The 20592-nt window shown below is 39.5% G+C and overlaps 1 protein-coding gene across 2 annotated transcripts in view; it reads right to left on the reverse strand.

Moving 5' to 3' along the window:
• SECISBP2L (SECIS binding protein 2 like) overlaps positions 1-20246 on the reverse strand; it is a 31158-nt gene extending 10912 nt beyond the window's left edge. Inside the window, exons 1-12 of one of the 2 annotated variants that reach the window (XM_063314418.1) lie at positions 19991-20246; positions 8840-9018; positions 7625-7949; positions 6156-6288; positions 4571-4794; positions 4448-4472; positions 3591-3700; positions 2602-2733; positions 2166-2249; positions 1417-1584; positions 892-1033; positions 39-211 (exon numbers count right to left, since the gene is read on the reverse strand). In XM_063314418.1, coding sequence (XP_063170488.1) covers positions 39-211; positions 892-1033; positions 1417-1584; positions 2166-2249; positions 2602-2733; positions 3591-3700; positions 4448-4472; positions 4571-4794; positions 6156-6288; positions 7625-7949; positions 8840-9018; positions 19991-20014 — 1719 coding nt within the window. In that variant the 5' untranslated portion in view covers positions 20015-20246. The remainder of the gene's footprint in view (positions 1-38; positions 212-891; positions 1034-1416; positions 1585-2165; positions 2250-2601; positions 2734-3590; positions 3701-4447; positions 4473-4570; positions 4795-6155; positions 6289-7624; positions 7950-8839; positions 9019-19990) is intronic. The other variant, XM_063314419.1, reaches the window with a different exon arrangement.
• Between the last annotated feature and the right edge of the window lie 346 nt (positions 20247-20592).

A 20592-nucleotide genomic window follows, 5' to 3' on the forward strand; every position in this document is an offset into this window, starting at 1 on the left:
TGTTCAAAAAGAAGCCCCACTTTAGGAAACCTATTTACCTTTTTCAGTGCTGTGGGACGCTTTAACTTTGACAGTTCTCTCTCTTTTCCTCGTTTGACTTTTGGGGCAGTGGAATCCAAAGGATTAAGGCAACCCACTGATGGCTGCTGCCCTTTGGAGAAGGATTTCCGGCTGGTGGATTCTTTGGTGTGAAAAGGAACTGCACTGCCAACTGAGTATAAACAGAAGCATGCAATGACTTGATTGATGCTGCTGAAAGAACATGGGTGTTCCCACAGCAGTTTACCCCCCTCCGCCCCCACCCCATTCTCATTACAAAGTCTTTGTGGAAATAAAGGCAGATTACAATGTCAAGGATGTTACACAATGGAATGATGCTGCTTGGAGGTTATCTATTGTCGTCAGAAACTAATCTGATTCACGGAGAAGAACAGAAACATGCTGTATGCCAGATTTATGAAGATAGGTAATGTTATCTGTGTTGGCCCAAAGAACCAAGCCAGCAACAGATTCCTTCCAAGAAACCTCACAACTTGTCCCACGCCACCATTAGCTTGGTCCACATCAGAACACTATGGCCTACAAATCACAACACCTGGCTTTACCCAATGCACAGAAATATGGCTTAGCGGGATGCATGAACTGTGACCGAAATTGCATTCCAAGGTTCTAAGAAGCATTTTACATGGAGAGTAGCTACTGTTTATGCACAGCTAAGGTATCTGGGCTATGCAGCATGTCATGCTAGTCTTCTAAATAAAGGATTCGTGGCCAAAAGAGGCAATGCAAATGTAGCAACTGTGCTCATAGTTATTACAATGGTTCTCTCCAATGGAAGAGATGCTTGAGAACTGTGCAGCTGTAAAGAGTGGTCAAGTGAGACATACCAACCTGTGTACGAGAGGGGTCTGGTATTTGTGATTTGACGAGCTTTCATTGCCTGCTGCTGTTTTTCAAGAGCTGCCAGCATGTCCCCCAAGTCTAACTGCACAGGTGTTTTACTCTTCTTTCCAGCTGCTTTTGAAACAGCTTCCTAGACTCGGGATAACAATGGAATACATCACTTTCAGTGGCCAAAGTGATCATTTCAGCCAGGTAGTCTGGCTTCTGTAGTATCCGAGGCTGTTCTGTTCCTCTGATCGTAAAGTGGGGTGGGAGGCTAGAAGTGCATTTTGCGGTAGGAACAGTCTCATTTAACAATAAAGGAATTTACAGTTATGGAGAATTCAGATAAACAAAAACCAAGATTACACACGTAGCATTCCATTTACTCCAGAAAACCTTCTTGTAGGGTTGGTAGGGACAAGAGCAGCATGGTTGGGGACCTGCATCCACCCCCTTCTAGCATCACACACTGCAAACTGTCCACCTAGACTGAAGCCCATAATTCATTTCAATTACAGTATTAGAACAGACCTGAAGTTTCCTCTGCTCCATACTAATTTCTGAATACTCTTGGGCTGTAGCCAGTGCTGCTGCAAGAGCTTTCTTCTTTTGACTTTTTGCTCGTTTGGGAACAGAGGTAGTGATTGGAATTGGCGTCTGTACTATATTGATTGGAGAATTTTCAGGTAAGTCATCCAACTAAATAAAAGAGGATATAGCCATAAACATAAAGAGTTGTGCTGTAACTCCAATTGTCTGCTAACAGGTTTTGATCATACTTAGAATCTTATTTAACTGGATAAATAAAACACAGTTCTTCATTTAGAGGCACTCAGAATTAGCAACCATGATTTGATTGAGAAAGACTACATCTTTTTGATTCTGGTATATGCTGCACGTAACTTCTTTCTGAGCACATCCCAAAATACGCCTATAGTTAAGGTATGGTAAAGTCTCCCTAGCTGAACTCAATGCCTGGTGACTACATCAGCGTTACCGTGGGATTTGGGGGAAGTTGCTATAGAACTTTCAATCTTGATGTTGGCTATAGTGTCCCAGCCATGTATGAACCAGAACTAGTAATCTGCTTTCAGTTTAAAGTCTAGAGCCTAAGAAATCAAATGTTATACTCTTCACAATGCCAGTCTATGCTTTTTCGCATTCCCAAGGAACACTTCTGCTCACTTTTATTGCTCCTTAAAAATTAGCCAGAATATTTTAGAAAGAAAAACAACAACCTAATCACAATTCTGCCTCCCAAATGTAATAGTGTCACTTACCATTTTGGGTGTGTGCTTCAGCTGCATGTTACCAACTTTAGAATGTCCACTATCACAATTTAGCTCTGGGAATTCTTCTTCATCCTGAACAAAAGTTTTGGAAAATTCACTAACTGAAATACACAGTACACTATCCCTATTTTGCAGCAAAGCATTACTCAGCTAGAGATTGGTGGAAACTGGCAAATGCATATGAATGGTACAAAATGGGATCAACATGAAACCATATTGGAATTTGCAGGGAAGATACTGTTACCACATGTCAGGATACACTGAAAACAAATTGAAAAATATCACTGGTAATTTGAAAAATAAGTTCTTATGTTTTAAAATCAGCAAGCAGGGGGACAGTAAGGCATGGCTATCAACCAACTCAAAATCCCCACTTGTCTTAGTGAATGAAAGCTACCATAAACAAGATTAATGAAAGAATTACCCCAAAATATAGCAGTTCAGGGTTCTGCTCTACTCTGTTTGACTGGCTTGTGATTACTGGTTTCTCAATTTTCTTCTGCAAACTCTGTTTCCTTTCTGAAGATGTGCTGTGACCTCTACATCTAAAACCAGGCTATAAAGCAAATAAAAACATATTAGGACTATCCCTTTTAAGTTGCAGCATGAGAGCACCCATGTAAATCACACTGAAAGTATATGCTAACTACCCTGTCCGCCATGTGAAAATCCAACTTCATCTATGTAATTGTAGAAATGTGAATAGTGACAATAAAGACTTGAAGTCTTCACAGAGTGGAGCAGAGTAAATGAACTGGCATTATAAATAATTTTAATACTAATTCATCCAGTCAATACTTTCATCAGCTTATTTTTTATTCTACATGCCTAAAATTGGTTTCATAGGAAACTAATAAAGTAAAATTGACATTTTTAACAATGTATACAGATTGCCAATAATTCTGTAATGACCTTTCAGCAGGGATGCACGCATGAAAGAATGTACTAATTGGTGGAGAATTCCATTTCTCTAACAACCTCTCTGAAGAAGCAGCAAATCTCTTTCCAATGTAAGAAATGCATTAACTGAAATTATATAAACTTACTGATTAATGCATTCTGCAACAATCTATTTTTCAGCTCTAGACAGTTTATTGCAATCTGAGCTGGAAGTTCCAAAAGGTTTGGAAACAGTAAGAATGTGCTGAGCATAGTGCTTTCAGACCGGTGTTTCTCAACCCTGTCAACCTTAAGATGTGTGGACCTCACTTCCCAGAATTCCCCAACCAGCATGCTGGCTGGTGAATTTTGGGAGTTGAAGTCCACACATCTTAAAGCTGACAAACGCTGTTTTAGACTGTAAGATTGGGGCTACAGAGCACCTCGCTGCTTATTCATCTGTAAGTTGCTCCCCATGTTTTTCTGACTGAGGAGAGGGTAAAAAGGCTTTAATTAGATCAATGGAAACCATACCTGTGAGTCATGCTGATGTTCAGGCTGCCTTCCCCCTCTTGAGAAAGAGGTTCTCTCTACCCAAGGCTTCTGAGTTGCTTGGGAACTGACGCTTGCCCAAGTGGCACCAACTGAGGGAAGCATCACAGAAGTTTGTACCATGTGCAAGAGAAAAATGTGAATACACACATTATTTTTAAAAAATATTTTAAAAAACCCAACCTCCCACAATACCTGTAAGCAAGCAAGCTAGATGTTGAATCTAAAGAACATACGTACTCATGTATTTAGCTTTCTTTGCCCCTCTATATGGCTAAAACATATCACAAAAATAATATAGATCGATCGGGAGCGGCCTGTCTGCAACTTTTCCTTCTTTAAAGACATTGAGCAATCTTGAAATAGATAGCTACCATTCTCTATTTGTTTTTGTTTTTCATGTACGGTGAATTTTGTTTCTAACTGAACAGGCTTTTATTTCTGTGTTTTAATTTGCAGCACAAAGTTACAACGAGGATCTCAGCGTATTTGCAATCCTTATGGACTAATCAGTGCAATCTCGGAGAATGTGTCAAGAGAAAAAAAATTGGAAAAGAAGAGGCAGATTACCAGAAATGAATAAAACATTGGGACCTTTTTAAAAATGCAATCCTGACACTACAGTACTCACAAAATATTTTGAGGGTGAAAGCTGGACACATTCAGAAACAAACCCACAGCATTTACAGATTATTGCAATGTGGAAAGGATTAAGGGTGGAGAACTTAATCAGTAAAAGCATGAACAGTGACCAAATGCGTAAATCACACCCACACCACAAAACGGCAGATTCGCAAAGCCAGGAAAGAATCCCTTTGTTTTTGACACAGAAACTTTACCTGGATGTATGGACAATTCTTTGACCTAAAAATTAAAAAAAAAGTTGCAGAGGTTATTTTAAGGATGCTTATTTTGTGTCCCACACCCCTTTCCACTCTTGAACGTTTCAGGCGTCTACCTACATTTGTTCCGGCAGATTCGGTGCTCCTGGATATTGCTGCCGCCGCCTGGTTGCTGTGCTTAGGACTGCAATAGCCACTGTCGCTGTCAATATCGGCTTCGCTGGCCCCCTGCTCGCTCGAGGACTCAGCAGGGTGGGAGGTTCGCCGTCGCCTGCCCCTCGGCTTCCAGTGCAGGGCGCTCACGCTCTCCGACAGGGACTTGCTGGCGATCTCTGAAGGGAAGTCTGCATGGCAGAGAAGAGAAAAGTCCTAAGAACTGACGGGGCTTTAACAGGTAACTTCCTTCCTGAGAAAGGATGCGTGGATGGCCACAAGGACAAATTTGGCTAAACGCTGGAAAAGAGACACTTACTACAATACCATGCTGGGAAACCAAACTTGGGGAATGTGCAGCAATGGCAAAATGTATTTATTTCATTAAATTTATTATAATTTATTATAAATGTATTGTATTAAATTAACTGTGTATCTGCAGAACATATGTTGGACTACATTTAAACAGGAATGGCTCCCCTAGATATCTTATGCCACACAACAAGGAAACTCAGACACTTAGAGTACGGTTTTTAAGGGGAAAATAACTGATGTAAAGAAAGTAATTAGAAATAATTTTAATGTTTCAAAATATGTTGATATAATCATCAGTCACGTATGAAGGGAGGGAACTTAAAACTATGTAGTTTCCTGATACTGTCTTTACTGAATTTTTTCTTTTATTATTTTTTTTTCTTTCCCTTTTCCATGGTTGTATACACCCATCTCTGAAACAAGGACAAACAGTGGTATGTAAGCCAAACAAATAAACAAACCAAGTTTATAGTTTTGCAGAGATCTCTAGTTATTTAAGATGACACAATAAACTTAGTTCTATACATTTAATTGATCAATTAATGAAATGAGTTTTCAGTTTTATGATAATTGTAAACTTTTTGTTTATCAATATTTTATTCACTACAGTATGCCTTTTTCAATCTTTTTCCTTTTATATAGCTATTTATTCTGTTCCTTCAAATATCTTAATAAATTACAACAAAACAAAAACAAAACAAAAAACAGAGGATTGTAAGTTAGAGAAAAGCCACTGGATTGGGGAAGAACAAAATCTGCTTATTTTCAGGAATCAGAGACATTCTTCAATATCTATTACTGATCAGCTTCACCTGTCTATCACATTTCATTCTTATTCTTTTTACTTTTTAATGATCTTTCTTCTCTATCATTTTCTGGAAGAATCAAGTGATTTCTGTTTCATACAATGCTCAGCGTACCATGGTGGTTCCTAAACTTTAAGTAATACAGGTGAAAAATAGTACCTGTTCTTTGTGTGTGTTGCTATCTAAGACTAAGACTGAACGAAGAGTAAAGCAGTTCCCTTGATAAGCAGCATAATAGCAGTTTTGAAATATCAGTTTGACTGATGCAAACAAACAAACAAACAAACAAAAGAATCAGAAACTGACTCCAGCCCACAGTTTCAGTACAGAAGGGTTATCTGGTCATTGAATGAGCTTCTATTTCTTCGAAATAGCATTTTACATCGTACAAGCAAAAGATTTGATATTATTACCAAACTTTATTGTCGTACCTGTTTGCTGACAAGCATCCACCAGCAGGACAATTTTGGGTCTGTTCTCAGGGCCTGAAGCGCTTGTCTCCTTCTGAATAGCAACATTTTTCACTGGAGGCCTTTTGCTCTTTACATGGGGCTGCGAAGGCTGCTGCGGAATGAAAGGTTAGCCAAGCAAACAGGTGAAGCTAATGGGCACCATTTAGGCAAGTCAATTTAAAAAAAAAATGATAAAAATATATATCTAGAGAGAAAGCAACCATCAAAGATCTGTAGACATTAGCTTGTTACTTCTGCAAGTAGTTTATGGCACATTACTACATGCAGCTCTTAAGTTTTTGACTCCCGTGAGTATGGAAAACCTAAAAAATAGCTGATTTCTGCATAAAGACACAATTGTGCTTCTTATGTTCAGCCGCTACAGCAAACAAGCTCACAGCTGAAATCCAAGGACAGATTGTTTAGCAAGTGAACTGCCTTGACATTACTTAATGACCTATAAATCTCATTAATCCCTTGTGATCTCTGCCTAAGAGATGAAGATTAACAGAAATCCATGTGGCCTCCACCCTAATGACGTTCTGGAGATCTTTAAAACATGGCCGTTCTTCCAGGCCTTTGGGTAGGGCAGTTATGGACCCCTGTCAGTGTTGTCCAGGCATTGTTGTCCTGATACTTTAGATTCTTTGTTTTAAATTGTAAACCATCCAGGGTCATTGTGGAGTCAGGCAGCCTCTAAATTTAATAAACAGATTTGTACCAACTTTCTAAAAATCTTTTTGTGGCTTGATGTCAGAAAAATTTCAGAGACATACTAACATTCTGTTCTTATTCCAGAGCCTCTTTTGAAGGCTATTTTTAAAAAACTCTAACACCACAGTAATCTGCGGGCAAAACAAATGAAGGGGCGAGAAATAGTTTAAGTTCTATAAACTGTACATCTCCTATTGCTCTGGCAGGTAATAACAGAATGTTACATTATACCATTGTTTCTCAACCTTGGCGACTTTAAGTTGTGTGGACTTCAACTCTCAGAATTCCCTAGCCAACATGCTGGCTAGGGAATTCTGGGAGTTGAAGTCCACACAACTTAAAGTCACCAAGGTTGAGAAATACTGCACTACACATAGTATACACCAGCAACGTTGGACCAAATGGAATGACGTGATACACAGCTCTTCACTTCATCAGCACTATTAAATGCCAAAAGCTGTGTACAAGACACTAGGAAAAACTCTATCCATTGCCAATAGTATAAGCACAATAAACAGTTGAGCACTTCCAACACATGGTGTTTATATTGTCCAATGTGGGGCTGTAGGAACTTTAAACTTCTGATGTGAAAGACCTCTTTTTACTTGTATTTTTCATCATCACCCTAGCAAGATACAAAATGAAAGGGTATTTTACCCAGCAGTACAATTGCCTTTGGCTTGCTATTTCTCATTGATGGGTCGTTACTGTTCCTGAAATGCAAATGAGCTTACTTTTTGCACCACTGATCCTCTGCTGGCACTTCTACTCCTTGGGCTACATAATGGAAAGGCCTGGTTTGGCTGGGCTGGACGATCTGTGCATTGTGCTGTAACCGTATTTATGGCACTTGCAGACTGAAAGGGTGCAGAGTAAGGTGCTGGGAAAGGATGATAGAATCCCATGACTTGAGTACATGGTGCTGGCATCAGCTGATAATAGGTATACTCAGTGGAAACTGGTGGCTGAGTAGATATAATGGGATAAGCAAGATATGGCCCAGCAGGGTTTGGGTTAGGCTGTTGCCACCTGATGTCATTATTATACAGTGGAAGTTGTCTGAAATGAATAAAAAAAATTCCAATTAGGTCTGCAATTATTTCCTACAAAATCAGTTTAAAGAGTTTGCAAATGCTGTTCATCCTTTGAGGTTTCCCTATACTCATAAGCATCAGCCCTTCTAAGGTAGGCCAGATCAGAAACAGATAGTGGGGTTAGAGAAAAAAAAATAAAGACTTTGTTAAAAGATTGGAAGCCTTATATCGCCTTTCTGTTGAAAGAAGAAAAAACTGAATTGATGATTCATGAATTTGGAGATTAAAAAGGGTCAAAGAGGAAGGGGAAAGAATAAGATGGCAATTACTCGACAGAAAGAAGGGCAGAAGTCACAATTCTGTTTTATTCTCTTTCATTCCATTACATTCTAATTTTTTTCTTTTTATTTTCTCTATATTTTTTCTTAGTCTTCTTTTAATTTTGTACACTTTTATTGTACTGAAAAATTCTAATAAATACTTCAAATACTAGAACTTTATTTGTAATAATAAAGTTCTAGTATTTGAAGTATTTATTAGAATTTTTGTAACAACAAGAGAATCTTGAAAGCCTGCCAGAGTTTCCTTCTACCCCCTTTTCTACTAATAATCAAGACAAAGGGGTTTTTAAGACTCTTCCTCAAAATAAACAATATGGTTATGGAACAAGTTACTTTAACAGTTATACAACTTGATCCTCTGCATGTTAACTCAGAAGAAAGCCACAATGAGTTCAGAGCACTTAATTTCCGAACAAAAAGAGAAATGCACCCTTCGTTTTTAGATTTTCCCAATATTTCAGAAAACAAAGCAAATTAGATTATCCTGATTCAAACAGAGACATCCTCTAAAGCAGCAGAGTAAAAAAAAAAATTTAAACTCATACTGGTGTTTCTAACATATAGATTTAATTACCTGTTGGATTGGTTTTCTTGAACAAATGGGTAGCACGTAATCAGATAGCTGGGAATAGGAGTTGCCTCGACACCACTGATATTTCCACTATCATTAGGCAGCGCCATAGGCATCACCAGTGAATCGGGGCCCTTCTTCTGAGGAATGAATGGTTCTACTTCAGCAGACAATTTCACATTCTTAAAGGGAAAAACAAGATGAAAAGGATTCTTAGTACTTAAATTTGTCATAATGGTTCAACTGTATCTGAAGATTTTCTTTAAATTCACTGTATGCTAAATGTAAGTAAATTATTTAAGCAAACTTAATCACTCTAAATAGAATGTGCTTGAGATCTCTATCATCGCAGAACAATGATTTTTGAGATTTAGTAACAGGCACTACCTAGAACTGACTTTGGTTTTGACAGTGTGTTTAGTACTTCATTTATCATTAATATTTATTTATGTATTTTTACAGCATTTATATTCCATCCAAATTGTAAGATTAGTTTTCACTATGCCAGAAAGTAAGCACTCTTGGCTAATGCAGCGAACACTTCAAATACATTTTTATTCCACAGGTTAAGTTTCCAATGATATAATTTGTCAGAAGTGAATTTTGTACACTGTAAATATGGCTTGGATTACTGATATACTCAGCAAATCAGATTGCATAGCAGACCTGCTCCTTTCTCTTCAAAAGAATGTCAAGTTACATGCTAGCAGCCTCCGCCAGTTTAAGACCAAAGATTTTATCTAGAAAATCATTCACATTACATTTGTTCTGTTCATTTGTACATGTTTACATATTGTTAACATACTGCATCATCAGCTAACCATATGGAGTAAGTTCACTCAGTAGTCTAAGTCTAACATTTGGTTGGCTAGATTGCATTTCAGGGTATTCTGCAAACATAACCGTTATGTCCATTAAGCCAGCTAGTGACAATTCTTTCATTTTCTTATTACTGAAGAAAATATTGACTGAAGTTGGAGACTGTCACTATTAACTAAAATCATTTATAATTTAAAATATATTACCTTTATTGAAGGATAATTTTGTTATAGCTAGTATTAAAACCTACTTTACAGTAACAGTAATTATTAATGTAAAAATACTGGCTTTTCTTCCCATCTAGCCTTGTACCAGAAATAACACTATTTGTGAATAGCTTATACATTATTTACCAGTTGCTGCCTCCAATAATGGTTGTTTCCAAACTAAATCTGGATAACACAAATCTCTGTCCCATTTGGTTAGCACTTCATTCTAGGATATGTCTAACACTGAGAAATACTGTTACTGAACTGCCAACGTGATATATAATTACAGAATCCACTTCAACAGAAAACATATACATTTTAAAGTACTGGAATAGTAACAAGGTGGTGACAACCATGCCACTTAGGATAACATGCTCAACATACCTAAACTCAGTCTTATTGGAAGTACAGAAAAACTATGACAACATTTAAACAGAATAAAAGACAGGATGAACCCAAATAAAATAATACAGAATGGAAAACTATTTCCTGGGTAAATCACACACTGTAGCTGATTCCTATAGCTGTCTTATTTGGAAACTATATAAAAGCATTGCTGCAGAAATATATCAAATGCATCTATGGAAATACAATTGATTGAGTTTTGCTACTGAGGAGTCATTTAAGACAGTGGAAAATAAAACATCTGTAATAATGTTTCATAATTTAATTGCGAATTCAAATTAAAAAAGGGCTTGAATAAAAAAATACAACAGCAACCATTATTCACCTTTATTACTTCTAAAAGTCATAAACGTAATCATAGGGATTAAACAAAAAGAAGGAAATGTAACACTGTAGCCAAAATTAAAACCATCAAAGACGTGTTGCCAAATATAGTATGCAGAGTCCTTGTAAACTGTGGTTAATCTAAAACTGAACAAAAAAGAATCAGATAAGAGAGGAGGACTCAAATAACAGCCATAAACAAGTGACTACAAGCCTGAAATGTTTTTATTTGGGTTAAGTTTATTTCAACATCTGCATACTAAGCAGCTTATAATGCAATAGCGATTTCCCTGCTTTTGATGTTTCTTCAGAGAGAGATGTTCCTATAAATGCAATATATACTTCTGGACTACATTAAAATAAAGGAAATAATATGCATCTATTCTATTGTTTGTGCAGAGTATTTCCGCTCAAATCACAGGGTTCCAAAACTTGCGTGGCCTTTGCTTTAATTCAATAAATATAAAATTCTTTATATCTGCTGCACTCTCACCAATTTTCCAACACATTGTGCATAAAGGCGTCTTTGTTATCTATGTAAAAGCCACTGTACTCTTTAGCAGCTGCAGAGACAGAGGATGACACTAGCAGGAACAGACTGGTGAAGTTAGCACACTACAAAGTACAAAAAGTGAGCAATGGACATTTATTCTCACCCAAAAAAACAGAAGCCATGCAGTGCCTCGACCAGAGCAGTACTAGCTGCAGGGGCCCAGCGTAAAAAACCTAAGGCAGATGCATAATACGAGTTATGTTTTGAACGGAAAACGAAGCTGCAGTTACCCTGGCTACTGACTGGAAGGATCTGTGTGACTTTTTACCTTGCAAGGATTTGTAAAACATCTGCCAGTTTTTAAACTGGGAGCCTTCTACCAACAGCTTCACGAGACGGTTATTTTCAGAGTAGCCATGAAAACACAAAAGCAGCTGTGGCTATAGTTAGACAACTCTAAGCAATATAATATTAAGGTATGGCAAATATGCAAGCTAATTAGAAGTTAGCACAGGCAGCTTCACCATCTTGTGTGAGATTCTGCCTTAATATGCGGCAGGCTGAGAAAGAATGCTTTTGAACGAAGTTGAGAGGTACAACGTTTTCTGGAAAGTAAAGTTCGTTTTACAAAATGAACACAATGAGCAAACAATATACATTACGTTGATCATCTTGAATAGATATAATGCTAACAGAATGGTAAAATATAAAAAGAAACTTCCCCCCTTATGCATGCTAAAATTAGCTTTTTACAATGTTTACCAAACAGTAAATTAAACATCAATACCTTAGCTGCTTTTCTCAGGCTCAATACACATTAAGCCTAGAGCTTGACAGGATTTCTCAGTAAAATGGCATAGGAATGTATTACTAAAACCTAAATATTACAAGATTAACATACGTGTGTGTGTGTGTGTATTCCTCCGTGTTTTATTAAAAAGGTTCTACATACAATTTTCAACTCAAAGTTTGAATTTATTTGAATACTATATGGCCATTTAAACCATACTATTTTACTGACCTTCAATCAGCTAGATCTGCTCAACTGTTTTTGACTGCTGGAAAACCTTTTCAGACAAGTATGCAGCACTTAAAATTGACACTGAGATTTTAAAAAAAAATTAATGAAAAGTCAAACAAATGGACTGCATGAGACTTCCCTCAGTTTAGGGCATCAGAAAAAGGGTATTTTTTCAAAAGTACATCAGAGTTTTTGAAACAGATGAAATGCTGATGAGAGTATCTTGGAATTTTGATTTAGAAAACGTTAGAGATTTTTGGGAGGTAGAGCCCAAAATGTTTGATGAACAAGAAATCAATCAAACAAAACAGATACATTCAGATCAAATAAGGGGGGAAAAAAGCAATATTCCAAGGCTTGTATACGCTTCTGGTAATAATGAACGTATTTGGTAAGAATTATAAATTATTGTTTAATGGCTCTATTAGGAAAACTGTTTCTGCTTTTTATTCAGTACTGCCTGAATAAAACACTTGATAAGTTGAGGTACCCTTAACTAGCATACAAAACAAGATTGCATAGGACATCCAGTGCCTAATTTTTTTTTAACTTAATCCAAATTGATGTACTTGACAAACAAGACATTAGAATGTGCAACAGGCATTGCCATTTTAAAAACACACATGCACCTGTACCAGGTACAGGTAGTCCTCACTTAATGACCACAATTGGGACCAGAATTTGTTGCTAAGCAATGCAGTCATTAAATGAATCCAATCCAACTTTACAACCTTTTTACGGCAGTTAAGCAAATCACATGGTCATTAAGTGAACCACACAGTTCCCCACTGATTTTGCTTGCTGTAAGCCAGCTAGGAGAGCCGAAAATGGCGATCGTGTGACTGTGGGGATGCTGCATCAGTCGTAAGTGTGAGGACCAGCTGCAAGTCAGTTTTTTCAGTGCCACCGTAAGTCCAAACTGTTGCTAAACAAATGGTCGTTAAGTGAGGACTACCCATACTAAACACTTTTGATTGCTTGGTTTCGAGTTAGTTTTTTACTCTCACTAAATACTTTATCTATATGAAAACCTATCCTAAAATTTTCTATGATGTAGCGAGGTTTTTGCAGTGTAACAAGGTTAATTAGAACACCAAGGCTCCAAAAAGCCTCCCTACAAGAGACATATTTAGAATGAAATTATAGCTTAAGTATGCTGAAGAATTAGAGTCTCTACTGTTGAATAACCATGTATTTTTATCCCTGTACATACTTTTGAACTCTTATAAAGAAAAGCTATCTATTGCCAGATCCTTTAAAATTCTTAGCTGGAAATCAAATGATTCCAAAGTGAACATTATTATTTTTGAAAAGAATCTTAACACAAGAACTATTGAATTACATCAGATGGTAGAAAAGAAGCCCTGGATAAGAAAGCAAAAGCAAAAGCAAAGAAATTTAAATGCATAGGTTAAACCCTTGATAAAGTAAAGAAAGAAATCATCCCAAGACCCTAATGGCTTAAATTTCAAAAGGGTAAGAAATAATGTATACTATGAAAATGTTAATACCTGGGCCAATATAAAAAGTCAATTTAGAGCATAATTAGTGTTTAAGATTAGATTTACTGCTGGGGTTCATCATATCCCCATAGCCATCTCTCATGGCTGATTGAGGCCTAGAGGTAGATAGGGATATACTTTTTTTTTTCCATGTCAGAAACACCTACCAAGGCGTTTCTGTATTGAAAGGATTTGCTGGTGATGTTACCACTGCCTGGGGGACGCCCAAGAGGGCTCCCTTCATGTCCCTGTTATTTTCCTACTGAAGTGGTACCTATTCATCTACTTGCATTTGCATGCTTTGAAACTGCTAGGTTAGCAGGAGCTGGGACAAGTTGACGGGAGCTCACTCCATCACACGGTTCACACTCTCGGGTTTTGAACTGCTGAGCTGCTGACCTTAATGGTCTTCTGACTCAGCATCTTAACCTCTGAGCCACCGCAGCCCGTCAGGGATACACTGAAAACAAATTACAAGAATGGTTAATGTTTTTTTTTTTCTTACAGAGGTGTAACCAACCCCATCAAAAAGGCAAAATACTATTTTTCATATCCTATGTTAATAAATGCTATGCTATTTAAGTTTCACTTTCCCTTTCATTTCAATAGGTGTAATCATGATAAACTTTTTTTTTAATGGGAAATTCATCAGGGGAATAATAAAGTAATGGAGAAAAACTAATCTCATAGTTGTTAAGAAGTTCTTAGAGTATGATATGATTATGATGAGAGCTAAAAGACTGTTTACAGGTACTTCAAATGGTATCTGGTGAGTTAAAGCAGGATGCAACCTAAAAACAATTTACTGGGAATATCTAAATAAGCATGCACAGGAAACAACTTTAAGGATGCAATCCTCTCCTAGGGATCTACAATACATTCAGGGTCAAGGATTTAATTTTGCCCTTGTGTTATACTAAAATTCAGTATTTGTGCAGTTATAGTCTATACACACTACTTTACAACCTTTACAACCGTCACAATTTCAGCTTATTTCCAAGAAAGCTTGAGAACTTTAGATGCCAACAGCACCAGAACAAGAACCTGTTTTCTGTAACCTTGGTTTGTATCTGGCCAGTTTCATAAAGTGACATTAGAACATATTATAGTAGAATATATTGCCCAAAGGACTTATGTGCTTCAAGAAGAGATAATGAGCTATGGAAATTATATCTTAGGTAAACATGCTTTTAAACCACCAACTTAAGCATCTCCTGCAATTTATTCTCACATGGAACAGGCTGTTTCAAAACAAGGTACAATATAGGACACACGTTACATCTGGCAATACTACTCCTAATTTCATCACGGGACACTACAAACCACATTGTGGATAACAAATGGTTACTTGGTATCAGGTTTTCAGTAACTATTATCATCAGCCTGAACAATCCATTGCAGAATGAAGGCCCCTTCTTTGAAGGCTATGGATGTAACCTACCCTGGTGGTCCTATGTGGGTTGGTAGATAGTCCTAAACTGGGAGGTCACAAAATGTCTGAGAGAAAGTGACTGGCCCAAAGTCACCCAGCTGGCTTCTGTGCTTCATGGTCTCCTGGCTTTTAGTCTCCATCAAACTGGCTCTCTTTATATTTAGTATATTTAAATAATAATACATTGTATATCCTCTTTTAAATAAAATAATTATAGGAACAGTCTGTCATTTGTACCCCAGCATATCCCAGAATTTAGCATTACAGATATTCCAAAGCAACAACTGTAAAATAAAAAGATAGCTTCCCCCTTCCTTAAATTATACAGTCTTCATCCTTTTACGATCCGCCAGTCCCCAGCAGTCACAGAGAGAAAGAAAAACTCAGTGTAATTGTAATTATATGCATGTAATTATTTAGGCATGTTTCATTAAAGTCTGTAGAACAGTGTGAGGCATTAGGGCAAACTCCTAGCCAGAGATTGAGAACTAATTTTCAACAGCTAGTAACAAGTTGTTGTTGTTGTTGTTGTTGTGTCCGACTCTTCGTGACCCCATGGACCATAGCACGCCAGGCTTTTCTGTCCTCCACTGTTTCCCGGAGTTTGCTCAAATTCATGTTCATTGCATCAGTGATGCCATCTAACCATCTCATCCTCTGCCGTCCCCTTCTCCTTTTGCCTTCAGTCTTTCCTAGCATCAGGGTCTTTTCCAGTGAGTCCTCTCTTCCCATTAGGTGGCCAAAGTAACAAGAGATAGAGCTAAACTTTGCAGTTTCTTCCCTTCTTTCTTCCAAAAAGCTTTACACATCAAATTGATCCGTCAACATGAAGCATTTGTTTGTTAGCTCTACATTATGTCATAGCTGTCACACAGAAGTAATCATACACAAATTTACCCCAATGCTAATTTTATTTCAACAAAATTTGCTTCCATGTAGATCAAAAGGACTGTAAATACTGTCTACCTATTCATTCACAGAACCAGCAGGCCAGAACATGTGAATCCAAACCAATTTTGTTTGGGGATGTTAGATCAATGGTTTATTACTGGTCATTTTGAACTTCGATATTCTTCACTTACTGTATGACCATTATCGTTCTAAATTTCAAGGTGACTAATTTATTACTGATAAGAAAGCCAAATGCTATTCACTGATCTGATTCCTACGCTTTTAATGATATCCCTTATGTTAACTGCTATATAAACTGACATGCTGAGTAAACTAGATTGTCAATTAGCTTGCCCTATTAATCAGACAGATTCTCTCAGCTGCATAGTAATGGAACAATTCCCCTACTCTATCTTCGAAATATGCTTCAGAGCAGGGTTTCTCAACTGTACACCTTAGCTGTATACCTAAACATGGCCCTTCAGTAAGTTACTAGATAGCTAAAGAGCATGTATTTATTTGCAGAAAGGCAAGCTAATTCCAGCATTTCTAGATTAATACACTTTGCAATCCGAACTGATTTACAGTATTGTTTAAACCAAGGTTTCTCCACCAGGGTTCTGTAGCACCCTACGTTTCCATGAGAGGTCACTAGGGGTTCCCGGGGAGATCATGATTTATTTAAAAAATTATTTCAAATTCAGGCAACTTCACATTTAAAAAGGTAAGTTTATTTTTAGTTTAAGAACATTGTTAATGCATATATACAGGCCTACCCATGAAACAAATACAGTAATTTTGTAACTTCAGACCTATATTGGAGCCTGAATGTGCAGGGGTTCCCCGAGGCCTGAAAATATTTCTGGGGTTCCTGGGTCAAAAGGTTGAGAAAGGCTGCTTCAGAGGGTTAGGTTCTGCTGCCTGGGGATGAGAGTAATTATATGCATCGCATCTAGAAGCACAAGAACCTATCTGCACTGACCAATGGTAGCATACCATGCTTTTCAGAGCACTTTTTCCCCTACCCTTGCTGTCACCATTTAATCAAATAAAAACCTTCCTTCAAACTAAGCCCATTCTTCCTCTTCTGTAACAATCCAAACTCAGTTATTACAATTCGGACATGAGCGCCCTGAAGAAAAGATCTGAATAAATACAACACTCCAAGCAACTGAAGAAATAAGCCTTTGAATTTCATTAAATGGTTTAAAATTCTTAACTAACAACTTTGCCTGGAGTGCTGCATACACATTTTTTTAAATTGGAACTACTAACACTTTCCTACACATTACGGAATGCAAATAAACACCTTGTTAAAAAAGAAAAACAAGACTACACCTCCTTCAAAATATCACCTCTCCTAAACAAAAAGCAATCTCAGCAGGTGATTGGACTTGGAAACTAAATAGGGAGAGGTCTGGTTAGTCCTTGTAATAAAGACTAATTTTAAGCTCCAAGGCTGTAGGAGAAACTGAGAGGTAAAAAGGGGAGGGGGGGAGGCAAGATGGCAAACCATTCCTGTATTATTGCCAGCAAAATCCATGAAATCACCAGAAGAGTATATATTTATTATCTAGATTTATAAAGCTGCACATGTCAATGTGACTCTGGGCAGCATACAACAAAAAACAATAAACCAAATCTGCCCCCCACAACCATATAACATTTTTTTTAATCCGTTCAATTATGTCTGATTCTCAAAGTCTGCCTGGACAAGTCTCTGCAGTTTTCATAGCAAGGTTTTTCAGAAGTGGTTTGCCATTGTCTCCTTCCTAGGGTTGAGAGAAAGTGACTGGCTCAAGGTCACCCAGCTGGCTTTGTGCCTAAGGTGGGACTAGAACTCACTGTCTCCTGGTTTTAGCCTGATGCCTTCATCACTACACCAAACTGGCTCTCTTATATAACATTAAACAAATACAATATCTAAATACAAAATACAAAAAGGAGACCAATCCTAGGGGACTAGGCGAGCAGAGTTGGGCCTGTCGTATATCTGGGGTGGGGATTGTTCCATAGAACAAGAGCAACAACAGGAAAGGCACAAGCACAACATGACTTCATACTCTTAAGATCTAAACGTGTGTTATTTACAAGCAAATGAAATTATAAAAATTATCTCCAGTCATTAACCAGGAATTTTTATATGGATTTGTTGGATGACCTGAATCACTTACTAGGGAACCACATTTTAGCCTAGCATGTGAGTTAAGCCTATGTGCTTAGTTTATGGTTCAGAGTATTTTTCAAACCCAGCCAGGTTGACTGATTAAACCAAGGTTCAATTAAATACAGATAAAAATTGATGTGACCAATGTGAAAGAACTGCCTTACATCAAGCCTGTGGAAGTTCATTTAGCCCAGTGTTAACTACTCAGTGTAACAGCCGCTCTATAAAGTCCCATCTTCAAATTCGGATTCAGCCTCAGCTGATCTCTTATGGGCCTGAAGAGATGTTTGAACATACTATCTGTCCAATAACCATTTAATTAAAAGTGTTAGGGATTCAGTCTCAGACATCCTGCATTTTCTGATTAACTAAGAGTATTTTCCATAAGCTTCATACTAACATTTCCAAAAAGTAGATGTACGATGTAATGCACAAAAACTTCAAATATTAACTTAAATTTAAATTGAGAAAATAGGATAAGGCAGGACGAAATTAGTTATCACAAAAGATAAAATACTTAATATTCTGGCAAATGTTAATTTATTTCCTGGTTTAATAAATCGTGCAAATGCATTTGATATGTTGTGCTAATTATAGGTACTGTTAAGGGGTACTTAAATATATGTACACAAAGTCCCTAGGGTGTCAATTTTGTTAAAAAAAAAAAAAAAAGCAGCTCTGAAGTCCACCATTTTGACTGGGGGAGGAAGACCTTCTACAATGTTCCTGAAAGTTATACTTCCACTGAAGACCATTCCACAAGGCTGATCCTTTTTTCTTTAATATGTTTGTGCTTCTGTGTACACCGACCCAACAAACTTTGTCCTCTAGGAAAGTGATACCTGAAGTTCCAGGGCAAAATCTGTCTCTCTAAATATTCCTAGACTTCTCTTCCCACCCTCAAACTTGCCACTTAGAAGAGGTGGGGAAGGCTCAGTTCCCGGAGTGATAGAAGCTGCTAGCAACCCAGCTTTTTGGGAAAACTAATCCTATGTGGGGAGTGTCTATACAACTCTCCAGCGGCACTAGTCCAGGGGCTCAGCCCCAAGGAAGTATCTTCAACTCTGTCCGTCGGGCGCGCACATTTACCCCTCTCACCCCAGCACCAGAAACCCGGAACCAAGCTCTTCTGCCGTCTGCCCGACTAATTCTTTCTCGCCCCGGGACAGGACGTTGGTAATTCCTCCAGCTCAAGCCTACTACTCTTAGCAAGCTCGCAAACGCGAGAGCGCTAATATATCCTAGGCAACTCACGAGGGAGCAGCCCAGGCAAGTCCGGAAATTCGCAGCCGCCGCCGCCGCCGCCCCGGCCGGCACTTTAGAACCGCGTCCCCGAGAAGCCCCCTCTGAACTCTAGACGTCCCCTTTAATTGCGTCCCGGTTAATTACTCCAATGCTACTCACTCACGCGGCGGTTCGCGCCTCGTCCGAGGCATTTACTCTCCTTGTTGCTGTTATTACTGCTGCTAACTCAGGAACCGCACCGAGAGCCCGGCCCCCGCGTTCCTCCGGCCTCGCCCCCGCTTCCTCGGGAAGTTCCTCGCGGGCAGAGCACCGCCCCCCCTTTCCTCCGAAGCCACTTTTGACAAGGAGGACCCTTCGCCGAGACCCTCCCACCCGCAGATCCACGACGGAAAGGAGCCCAGCCCACCCCTCCGGCCCCTTTCAAGCCCGCCGCAGCCCCGGCTTCTGCCCACCTTCCGCCCTGACCCGGGCAGCGCTGGTTTCCGCCTTCCTCGGGATAACGGCGGACGGGGGCGGCCGCTGCCCCCCGCCTCGCCGCCAAGTGTCCAAATCGTCCACCGCCCCCCGGAACCCTCGCCCGTTGCCTAGCAACCCCTCCATCCCGGGCCCGGGGGGGCGCGGCGGGCTCCTCAGCGCCCCTCTCTACCTGGCCACCGACGGCTTTGTCCATGGCTCTAGCAAGCGGGGAGGGAGGTGGTCTCCTTCGGCGGCGGCAGGGGCGCTCCTCTTAATAAGCGCCCACGGAGCGGCAGGTCGCTTCCCCCATGGCTGCTTTTCCCCTCACAGACAGACTTCCGTTCCCACCCAGCGCGGCGGCGGCGGCTCTGCAGCGGCTGACGCGGCTCCCTCTCCAAGCCCGGGTTACGCCACTGGCGTCGGCTAGAGATGGAGGCGAAGCAGCAGAACGGGAGGAGGCGGGGGCAAGGATCATCTGGGACGGAAGCCGGCAGGGGCCCTGCCGCGTGGAAAGCGGTCGTTTAATGCGTTCTTGCGGAGCGGAGCTCCCCGCCCGCCGCCGCCGTTGCTAAGCAACGCCGGGCCTGCTTCAGGAGGGGAGCGTCTCGGCTTCTTCGCCGTGAGGACGCGCAGGGTTGGGGCGGTCTGCGAAGCCAAGAGTGTAAGCCCTGCTGGGGATAGGGGGGCTTCCTGCGCAGCAAGCACGCACGTTGACACGCGTGGCCGTGACAGCCCTGAAGCCCTTTGGCTGCGAGGCCCGGCCTTGAGGGCGCTCCGGTTCAGCCCTGCGTG

This window comes from Candoia aspera, chromosome 13 (genome assembly GCF_035149785.1).
Source record: "Candoia aspera isolate rCanAsp1 chromosome 13, rCanAsp1.hap2, whole genome shotgun sequence".
Taxonomy (NCBI): Eukaryota; Metazoa; Chordata; class Lepidosauria; order Squamata; family Boidae; genus Candoia; species Candoia aspera.